Source organism: Thunnus albacares, chromosome 8 (assembly GCF_914725855.1).
Source record: "Thunnus albacares chromosome 8, fThuAlb1.1, whole genome shotgun sequence".
NCBI lineage: Eukaryota > Metazoa > Chordata > Actinopteri > Scombriformes > Scombridae > Thunnus > Thunnus albacares.
In genome coordinates, this window is record NC_058113.1 from 18,674,896 (window position 1) to 18,685,713 (window position 10,818).

Consider the following 10,818-nt stretch of genomic DNA (forward strand, 5'->3'; position numbering starts at 1 on the left):
TCAAAACATGTTAATTGGTTTCTGGTAATTTGATTAATTGCACATCTGTATGTGAATTCACACCACTAAAGTACAATATCAGCAAAGATAGTTTTTGAATTATCTAATGTTATGAAACTGTCTTATAGAGTGGTCCTTTGTCAAAATCCAGTTTTGAGACCGATATGTTTTAGTTTATGTTGTGCTCTCATGGTTCATACTGCTAAATAAAGTCGCGTTTAATCAAATTACCACAAATTGATTCACAGTAAATCTGGGGCCAGGTATTATTTCAGCACAGGAGCACTGGTTGGTTTAAAACTGCCAGGGGTGCTGTACTTAAAAGACAAGTTCACTATTTTTCAAGTCTTAAAACAATAGTTAGGCACCAAAATGAAAGTTTAAAAAATATTTTTGCTATAATCATTCCTCTTATTCACACTGACCATTGTGTTTTTCAGTCCTGGTCCTGCATGTTGTTTCCCGGCTCCAACACACCTGATTCAAATGAATGAGTCGTTATCAGGCTTCTACAGAGCTTGATGATGAGCTGATCATTTGAATCAGGTGTGTTTGAAGAGGGAAATATCTAAAACATGCAGGAAGCTGAAGCTTATATGAGGCAAATTAATCAAATCAAGTAGATATCTTTCAACTTTACAGTCTTCTTAGTGCCAAAGTCCCTCTTTTTTTTTTCTATACTTCCATCTGCAGCTCAACAGGGAAACACAAAGAGGGAATTTAATGCTTAAAAAGACTGTAAATGTGGCAGATATCCACTTGATATGAATGACTCAGACTGCTGAAGCCTCACATGAGCTTCAGATAAACTTTTAAATGCATTTTTGCACTAAATGATTGTGGATTTTGGCCCCTCATCACTTGCACTGAAAGCACATTTGAAGGGGATCTTTTATTAGCCAGTATGAACAGGAGGAATTATTACAGCAAAGAAAACCTCTTTCACTGTTCATATGGACACCTGACTGTTGTTTTAAGACAGACTTGAAAAAAATTGTGAACCAGTCCTTTAATTAGAATTTGGAGAAATTTTTTACATTTTTTTTTCCTGACAACTTCGGTATTGATACCACACATGTAAAGGACACTGATTTACAGATTATAAAGTTAATAGAGGTCTGTTTATCTTAAAAGGGAACTAGATAACAGTGGAATTTGAGTGAACTATAATTCAGGGTGGGAGTTTATCTGTTTTCCCTCTATTGGCCTCTAGGCGGTGTTGTTTCCATTCGCATTTTCTTTGTTTTTCCATCTCTCGCCCGTTGCCCGTGATCTCTATCAGACGGTGGCTGACTATTTTTTTTATTTTTTTATTTAAAAACACACATTTTTATGATGGCGGAGGACAGTGAATCCGCGGCCAGTCAGCAGAGCCTGGAGCTAGACGACCAGGATACCTGCGGGATAGACGGAGACAACGAGGAGGAGAATGAGCACATGCAAGGGTGAGGATGGCCTGTCCAGTCCGGCTGGGAAACGCAGTAACGTTATTTCAGGCAGCCTGTTTGTGCGCTGCCTGTTTATGCGTGTGCTCGGTCGGGGATGGCTAGCGCTGTTAGCTGGCTAGTTAGCCGATACAAACACAGCCAAGCAGTCTGCTACAAGGCCGTCATTTCAAGCCAGCAACCATAAGAGAAGTGTTTACATGAAACGTTAATGGCGCTGTCATTTTTTTCTGCCGTTTTAACCGTGTGTGCCTTCACGTTGACATGTATCCCGGCTGAATGGCATCATGACAGCCAGCCGTTCAGACGAACCGTTAGCTACCGTTGGCTTAGCTCAACTGTCAGTCGTTGCTATGGTAGCTAACGTTAGCTCTCTGCTGCTTCTGGTGTCTGTGTATTAAGGAGTCAAACAAAGTCAGCCACCCACCCTCCCTGTTCAACAATGATGTGCCATACGTTTGTTTTTACGTTTGTAGGAGTCCGGGGGGAGATTTAGGGGCCAAGAGGAAGAAGAAGAAGCAGAAGAGGAAGAAAGAAAAGCCAAGCTCGGGGGGAGCCAAGTCTGACTCTGCCTCTGATTCTCAGGAGATCAAGGTGCGATGAAAACCCATCTAAATACAACCATAATACAACCAGTTCAGTGGCTCAGATATATATATTTATACACCTTAACCCACTAACCAACTGAGTCACTGCTCAGGCTTATTGTAGACAAGAGACTGGGAGGAGGAGGATAGAGGAAAAGAAAGATAAAACTCCTTTTGGACTTGAGCAATAATTCAGGACAAACCTGTTTGACTTCAGTGTCAATGGGTCAATTATGGGAGTTATCCAGCCGTGGCTTCTACCCTGCTCATAACCCCAATAGATAATGGTTGTGGCTTCAAGCTAAAAAAAACCCTGAAGAACAGAGTATGGACATTAGTATCCCAGTCATGCTTATGGTTTTGGAGGATGTTAACCTGGTTTCAGAAACCTGGATATGATTATGCTACCTGGAGTACTCTGATGGAAAAGGGGATACTGTGGCTTGTAAACACCTTATCCAAATTTCTGATCACTGTCTTGCCAGTTGGGCAGGTGCTTCCTCAGCTTGTAAGGTTAACAGACTAAAACATAGAAAATATAATGATAAATAATGTAGTGATGATCTAAACTTTGCTGTTAAAAAAGGCAACTCTAGCAGAACTGAACTGGGTTCCTCCTCAACTGCGGAGGTAACCCAGTCAGGCAGACCTGGATCTAGAAAAAACCACAAAAGTTCCATAGATTTCAAGTTTCATTCGTAGCCTACAGATGCTGCCAATTATGGCCATGAGAAACAAAATCAACAGAAACATATAAACTACAACTTATGGGGAACACTACAAACACAGAACACTAGAAACTTATATACTGTTAAAATAATGTTTACAGGGAAATCAGTAACCAGGTTTCTCATATTACATTTAAATTTCATATTCCGAAAATGATCATAGCCAGAGTAAAACTCAAAACAGGGATACTAGTGTGCGTGCAAACAAACTCATACTAAGTGTTAAACATGCATGTGTGTGAAAGAGGTATAAATCTCACACATGTCCTCTTTTGGCCACGTTTGGATTATGTAGGATATTCTGTCTTTGGCCAAATTCTTAAATGCTGCTATATGTCATGTCACACACCTAGAGAGAGGTTCATTTGTGTTGTCTTCAAATTTAAAGACCACTCACTGTCTTTGCTCTTCTTTGTGTATGTGTCACCTCTCTATATGCAGAATCCTGGCTTGCCCATTCAGAAACTTCAGGACATCCAAAGAGCCATGGAGCTGCTGTCCTGCCAGGGTCCAGCAAAGAGCATTGACGAGGCAGCCAAGCACAAGTACCAGTTCTGGGACACACAGCCAGTGCCCAAGTTAAGTAAGTACTTACTCTGCACATAAATCTTTGGACATTTGTTGACTAATGACAGGCAGAGAGATTAAGAACAGATTTTAATTGTGCTGCAAAAATAGTCCATGTCATGTTTGAATAAAGCTTTCATTGAGGAAATGCATACGTTGGGTACTTCATAAGCTCTTAATGGATGAATACAGCACTTACTTAAAATTTGCATCCCCAATTCAAACTGTATTATCCTCAGCAGAAGGTTGCATATTATCTTGCTGTTTCTGTGCACCAGTGCCATCTACTGGTTTTATCTTGACACCGTCTGTGCTGCTAGAAGCCAGCATCCCGAAAACATGTCAGCTGTGAAGTCCAGTGGGGGTCCGGGCATACTCACTAGGCATGCTTCATGGCATTAGGTTCAGCAGGTTTCCATGACAACTATTGGCCGAAGTGTCAGGTCTGTGCACGACGGGAAGGTGCCACAGACTTGCCTGGTCAACACCGGACTGACAGAAGCAGATTTTTATAAGTGTCTGAGTGATGCTGTCAGCAGTTTTGGGGTTTAATCAACTTGAAAGTGCTACCGGAGCAAAATGAGATGACTGGAAAACAGTTTTAAATAGTCTGACAATGACTGTGCTGTTTGTGCAGATGAGGTGGTGACGAGTCACGGGCCAATTGAAGCTGACAAAGAGAATATCAGACAGGAGCCATATTCCTTACCTCAAGGCTTCATGTGGGACACTCTGGATCTCAGCAATGCAGATGTAGTGAGTACAGTGGTCATCTCAAACATGAAAAGAATAGTTACATCTTGTAGAAACGAAACACAAAATAACTAACTGGCTGTGTGTTTTCCAGCTGAAGGAGCTGTACACATTATTAAATGAGAACTATGTGGAGGACGACGATAACATGTTCAGATTTGATTATTCGCCAAGCTTTCTCAAATGGTAAGCTTTCAGTTCTGACATTGTGTTTGTGTATCGCTTTGATGATGTTGAATCAGCTGCCAAAGTATGGAACTGTCTGCTCTCTCCTCTCAGGGCTCTACGTCCACCTGGCTGGTTACCTCAGTGGCATTGCGGAGTGAGAGTGTCCTCAAATAAGAAGCTTGTTGGCTTCATCAGTGCCATCCCTGCAGATATACGCATTTATGACACGTGAGCGTTCACAACTGATCATATATACATTTGAAGCAGGGCAGTGACAGGAGTTCATGGAAACCCTCGCACTCTAATGCTTTATGTACTCTTAATTCTGTCTGCTGCTTTAGGCTGAAGAGGATGGTTGAAATCAACTTCCTGTGTGTCCATAAGAAGCTGCGTTCAAAGCGTGTTGCTCCAGTGCTAATCAGAGAGATCACACGGCGAGTGAACTTAGAAGGAATATTTCAGGCAGTGTACACAGCAGGAGTTGTACTGCCTAAACCTGTGTCCACATGCAGGTAAACTATGAGATTTTTTTTAAGCCATGAAACAGGAGAACACACAGGACATTTTGTCAGATTTAAAACCAATAAAAATGATGTAATGTACAAATACTTATAAGATTCTGACCATCCTTTCATGGAGAGGGACCTTAATTGTTTTTCTCTGTTTCTATTTTCTCTCTCTCTCTGTTCAGGTATTGGCATCGTTCTCTGAACCCCAGAAAGCTTGTGGAAGTTAAATTCTCCCACCTGAGCAGAAACATGACCCTGCAAAGAACCATGAAACTCTACAGACTACCAGATGTAAACACTCTCACCAATCAGTCCAAGATCTCTCTTTACAACACGTATTTCATTGCAGGAACTTGTAGCAACTTTGTCTCTCCCTTTCTCCACCCCGTGCAGAGCATCAAGACCCCAGGTCTGCGGCCGATGGAGAGGCGCGACATCCGCCAGGTCACTGAGCTGCTACAGAAATACCTGAGACGTTTCCAGCTCGCACCGTCTATGGGAGAAGAGGAGGTGGCTCACTGGTTCCTGCCACAGGAAAACATAATTGACACATATGTAGTCGAGGTATTTGGAATCAGTTTAATGCCTCAAACTATCTCATCGCCTGTTTGTTGACTCTTCTGTCCATTTAAACAGCTTCTTTCTTTTTCAGGGTGCTGGTGGCGTTCTGACAGATTTCACTAGTTTCTACACTCTGCCCTCTACTGTGATGCATCACCCTCTCCATAGGAGCCTGAAGGCTGCGTACTCTTTTTACAACGTTCATACACAAACCCCACTACTGGATTTAATGAATGATGCACTGATCCTGGCCAAACTGGTAATGTTACGCTCTATTGTTGTGATGCACATGCTGCTACTGAGAAACCTTTCTAATGTGTTAGCTGTTAAGGTACTTTCAGACAGGAAGTGGTTACTGCTGCCGCCTCTGTTGTTTTCAATGTAAACACAGCAGTAAGGAGAGAGAGGGCAGCTGCTGCTCACATGAAGGCATACAGTTAATTGATGCTGCCATCAGAGTTGTAGAAATAGTCTAACATATTTATGGCTCCCTGTGTGACCACAGTGACAACAGAAACTATACTGAAGGAAACAATGCAGGGACTAATTCCAGAAACTACTTTCAAAACATGCTATATTAATCATGTCTTATTGATAAACATTTCCTCTTTTTGGCTCTGTGATATGATTACAGTATACTGTTGGTGGATAGCATCATCCTGTAGCGTACAATACAGGTCATTAGTAGGACTGGAGGTAGCCGGCAGCTGCAGCAGGAGACTTGTGTCAACTGAACATTGATGTTGCTGTGTGTCAGACGTAGCAGTTACCACTATTGTCTGAAAGCACCTTTAGCTTTTTATGATTTTCTTGCTACCACGTAATTCATCATGACATTTAGTTTGTGATTTCTTGTTCTGTGTGTGATTTAACAGAAAGGTTTTGATGTGTTCAACGCATTGGATCTAATGGAGAATAAGGTGTTTCTGGAGAAGCTCAAGTTTGGCATAGGAGATGGAAATCTGCAGTATTACCTCTACAACTGGAGATGTCCCCCTATGGACCCCGATAAGGTCAGAAGCAGGATTTGTCTGAGAAACAAATGTTGCCACACAGCAGTGGAAGTTGTCTATTATTTTAAAGTTACAGGAAACCTGATTTAGAATCAAATGTCTTCCATATCTGAACGTTGGTATACATGTGATGTACTGTGCAAAAAATTAGATGTTACAGAAAACATCAAACAGCAACTTAAAATCACCACATACGTCCAGACGTCAGGACAGTATAGGCGTTACAATTAGATGCAAATGAAATCAAGAGAACTGTGGAAACAACAAGGCTAGTGCTGTAGGTTGCTATGGCAACAGAGCAGAGCAGCTTCACTGAGTTCAACTCAACAAGAAACCTATTTAGCTACAAATTCATGATTTTGAGTTTCCTGTACCTTCAAAATCTTTAAAAAAGCTTCGTGCTGCTTGTTATGCCAAAGCCTCTGCAAGTTGCACAATCAAATTAAGTGGACTAATTTACTGTAGGCAACAGGATTAGTAGTCATCATAAAGGGGGGCACATTCGCTGCCCAGCCCACAAAGGCTCAATTGTGAGAAATCATGCTTTGACGTCATAGTTTTAAAGGTATTGATATCAGCAGTAATGCACATTTAATTTATGTTTGTGCTCATTCATCTTATTGCAAAATATAATTATTTTTGTGTTTGAAATACTATAAATTCAAGGTTCACATACTGGCTTTTGACTGTTCCCCTGCAGCCCTCTTAAAGGATGAGTTGACAATTTTTCAAAACTTTCTTAAAACATATAAGATATGTCAGGTGCCAAAATGAAAAGTTTTTTCTTGCATAATCATTCCTCCTGTCCATACTGACCATTAGAAGATCCCTTCAAATTGTACTTACAATGTAAGTGATGGGAGCCAAAATCCACAAAAATATATTTAAAAGTTTATCTGAAGCTAATATGAAGCTTCAGTCCAAATTAGTCAATTTTTTTGTGACTATACTTTAACCGCAGCTCAACAGGGAAACACAAAGAGGGAATTTGATGCTAAAAAGACTGTAAATGTGGCAGATATCCACTTGATATGACTAATTCAGATTGCTGAAGCCTCATATAAGCTTTAGATCAACATTTAAACACATTTATACACGAAATGACTGTGTGGACACACTGTGGATTTTGCCCCCCATCACTTACATTGAAAGCACATTTGAAGGGGATCTTTGAACAGCCAGTATGAACAGGAGGAAAGATTACAGTGAGGAAAACCTGTTTCAGTGTCCATATGGACACCTGACTGTTTAAGACAGACTTCTACAATTGTGCACCTATCCTTTAAGCAAAAGCAAGTTTAATTTGCCAAAGAAAACAGTGGAATATGGTCCAAAAAAAAGGTCCAGAAAAAGTGAGCAAGTGAACTTGAAATTCAGAATTTTTTATCACAGAGATGTGTCCCTGATGTTAAGAATGAATCTCCACATTTATAATTATTCTTTCTGTAAAAACACATCTAACAGCAGGTAAACTTCTGTGTTTCAGGTTGGCCTCGTCCTTCAGTAGCGAGTCTCTTCACGGCTGCTACACACACACTGATCAAGAGGTCGTCAGCGACCTCTCGCTGTTCCTTACCTGGACACACAGGTAGCCCAAGCTAGACAATGAGAACTACCACAGTTAAACCAACCTGGTGACCGGGAAGCTCGCCTCACTCGAAGCGGCTCCCCCCGGCACTTGTGTCATCAAGAACATTCTCAGTTCACCTGGAGGTGAAAACTCTTTAAAAAAAAAAAAATCATCAACATCCTGAATGTGAAGTCATGCTATGCCTGAGATACTCCTACAGTACAACGCTCCTGACATGCTCACTCACATTTAAAACACACCAGTTTGACATACAAGAGGATGCCTTGACATTGTGAGTTTTGTTTAGTTTTTCTTCCTCGTTACAAGGGACTGGCATGTCATTTCATTTCACTGACATGGATCTATGTATGATAATCAATAAGTAAACATGACCGGATACAATTGGCAACTTTTCAGATTTCCTGTCCAAATGATTATTATTGTATCCCCACTGCAGAGGCAGTTGAAGAATAATTATTTATATCCCTACTCATATCATTTCTGTGATCAGAAGTTTCTCTGCTTTGATATTCGGTCTCAGTGAAATTAGAAATGTTAAGAGGATGTTTCTTGGATATAAAGAAAGAAACATTTTTTTCCTCAAGCATTCTGGAGAAAAATATCTTTTAAAAGTCAAACTATAAACACGTACACACACATACAAACACTGTCAAATAACATTACACACAAAAAGGATATCTTCATGGAAGGACTCATCCAACTGGTGCATTGATATACATGTTTTTGTTAAAAGTATATAGTTACCTGTACATTTAAAAGCCAGATCATATTTATTCCAGTAGTGTGAGTTTGGGGTTTTGGGAGGGCTGATCCAAAGTATTTTCCTCATAAGTAGTGTAGATGTCACCGAGTTCGTACAGACAATGTTGGTTCAAGTGGTTTTTGATGAAGAATGTATTTGCATCAATGAAGCACAATTTTTTTTGAGTTCCTAAACAAGCAAAACGTTTCCTTTATAGGTCAGTTTGAAGCCCAGATTTCAAATCAGATGGGTTGCGGTACGTACAGTATAACCTTGGATTTTATAAAGAAAGTGAGCTGTTGTCACGTTATAAACCTGTTTCTGGAGCGGATATTTTTAACATAACATTCAAACCACATGTTTGGTTGTAGTAACTGTTGTTCTCATGTGCAGCTTTATAATATACAGTCAATGGTTACTTGCATGTTAATGATGTCCTGTCTAGTTAGCAAGGCTGTTAAATTAGAGGCAAAAAAGTGGCTAAATAAAGTAAGAATGACGTGCTCTGTTCACAAACAGAGCCGAAAAACACAAAAAATATGAATTAAACAGTAGCCAGGCTGGATTTGATTTCAGTTTTGTACTAAAAGGTTTTCCAACTGGTCTGTGTTTTTTGTCTAGAGATAGTTTTATAGCGTAAAAACGGCTTGCTTGCTTTGAAAGACGACACGGTCTCAGTTGCTTCCCCATTATTACAGCAGCCAAGGTCAGTTTTCTTTTGTTAATTTAGTCATCGTCACTCAGACTCACCTGCAGGAAAGCTATCAGTTACTACTTTCAGTAGCCTTTTGCAAAGTTCAGAATAAGCTGCCCCAGTAAAGCTGCAGAAGTACAACACTGGTCGAAAGCATTTCTTTTTACAAATCCATAGGTAACCCTCTATCGTCTCCTCTGCAGTAGGATGTGAAATGTATCTCAGTTAAATAAAATCGTGCAAAGAGAACTGAGAACAACATTCAAAGGGTCTGGGGGATTATATCACAGCATGTATTCGGGATACAGCGGCTGAATAAACAAAAACCTGTATCAGTAACTGCATCAATTTGAAATGTGAGCTTTTTCTTTTTGTTTCAGGTCAATTTTATTGACTTCTCTGGATTTTGTTCCTAATGGTACTGTATTTGTGTGTCTGAAAAATATACTGTAGGTCATTTTTTTTAGTGTGTTTTGCAGCTAAATGCGTGAAACGGTTCTGATATTTATTACTGTACTTTTCAATATGTCTTAAGACACAAGTCTTGTTTCTTTCCAGTATCCCCCCTACCCCCCCTCACACACAAAATTCCAATTAAATAGGGAACTTTAAATATAATATCTAAGGGTTTGGAATATTTGGCCATCATTGATGAAAAACTTGTTTAATGGTGGAGCTGCTGGTGTACGCAGAAGGTTAGAAAATCTTTTTTAAATCGTCTTTTTGATCTGACTTTGTTTGATGTTCCTGTTTATGTGGCTCTGCATAACTTAAGAGGTAAAGGCTGCTGTCATTTTTGTCAATTTCTTCTGTATGTGATGTAATTTTCTTCTCATCCCTTTATAGATTAGCAAAGAAATACTTCAGTCAGTGGTTCGGAGAGATTTTTTTTCTTATCATTGATTGGTTGAATGGGCTACATTCACAAAGACGGACGGCATTAATTTAACACTGAAAATGGGTTTGTGACTCAGCGGTGTGCCTCATGGATGTCGGTTGTGTCACAGATGTGTTGCCTGCAGCTGTTTGAATGAATTTTGAGCATGTCTGTTTTGCTGCCGTGATGATTTTTTAGCATTGATGTTACTAGCCACACCCTTTAGTGAGAACTCAACCCGAAGTACCTGCCTTATTTTAAAAAAAAAGAAGAAATGTTTTGTTTTGCTTTTTTTTTTTTTTTTCTTATTGGGTTTTGGGGTGGGGGGGATGTACTTTTGAAATGACATACAGCTTTCTCTAACTGAAGAACAATATTTTTATTCAAATCCATTGTAAGCTGTGAAAAAGCTGAAGAACTTGTACCAGCATCATTTAGACATGACCCCATGCAAATAACAATCTGTTTCAACACACGTCAGCTATACCAGCATGGATATTTGATTGAATAAACTCACTTTAAAAAGGAACATGAGCGATTCACTTCTTTTCTTTTTTGGAAATACAGGTAAGCCTTCTTCACA

The 10,818-nt window shown here is 39.9% G+C and overlaps 1 protein-coding gene across 2 annotated transcripts; it reads left to right on the forward strand.

The window, feature by feature from the left end:
- Positions 1–1,184: 1,184 nt before the first annotated feature.
- Positions 1,185–10,764, forward strand: nmt2 (N-myristoyltransferase 2). Of its 2 annotated transcripts, none has more exons than XM_044359700.1 (12): positions 1,185–1,445; positions 1,922–2,039; positions 3,202–3,343; positions 3,965–4,083; positions 4,175–4,266; positions 4,360–4,476; positions 4,590–4,760; positions 4,940–5,048; positions 5,151–5,321; positions 5,410–5,577; positions 6,194–6,331; positions 7,818–10,764. In XM_044359700.1, exons 1-12 carry the CDS (start codon positions 1,333–1,335, stop codon positions 7,836–7,838), a joined length of 1,479 nt encoding a protein of 492 aa, XP_044215635.1. In that variant the 5' UTR covers positions 1,185–1,332; the 3' UTR covers positions 7,839–10,764. The 2 variants fall into 2 exon arrangements, with proteins under 2 accessions (XP_044215635.1, XP_044215636.1); XM_044359701.1 differs by lacking the exon at positions 1,185–1,445 and adding an exon at positions 1,513–1,801.
- Positions 10,765–10,818: the final 54 nt, after the last annotated feature.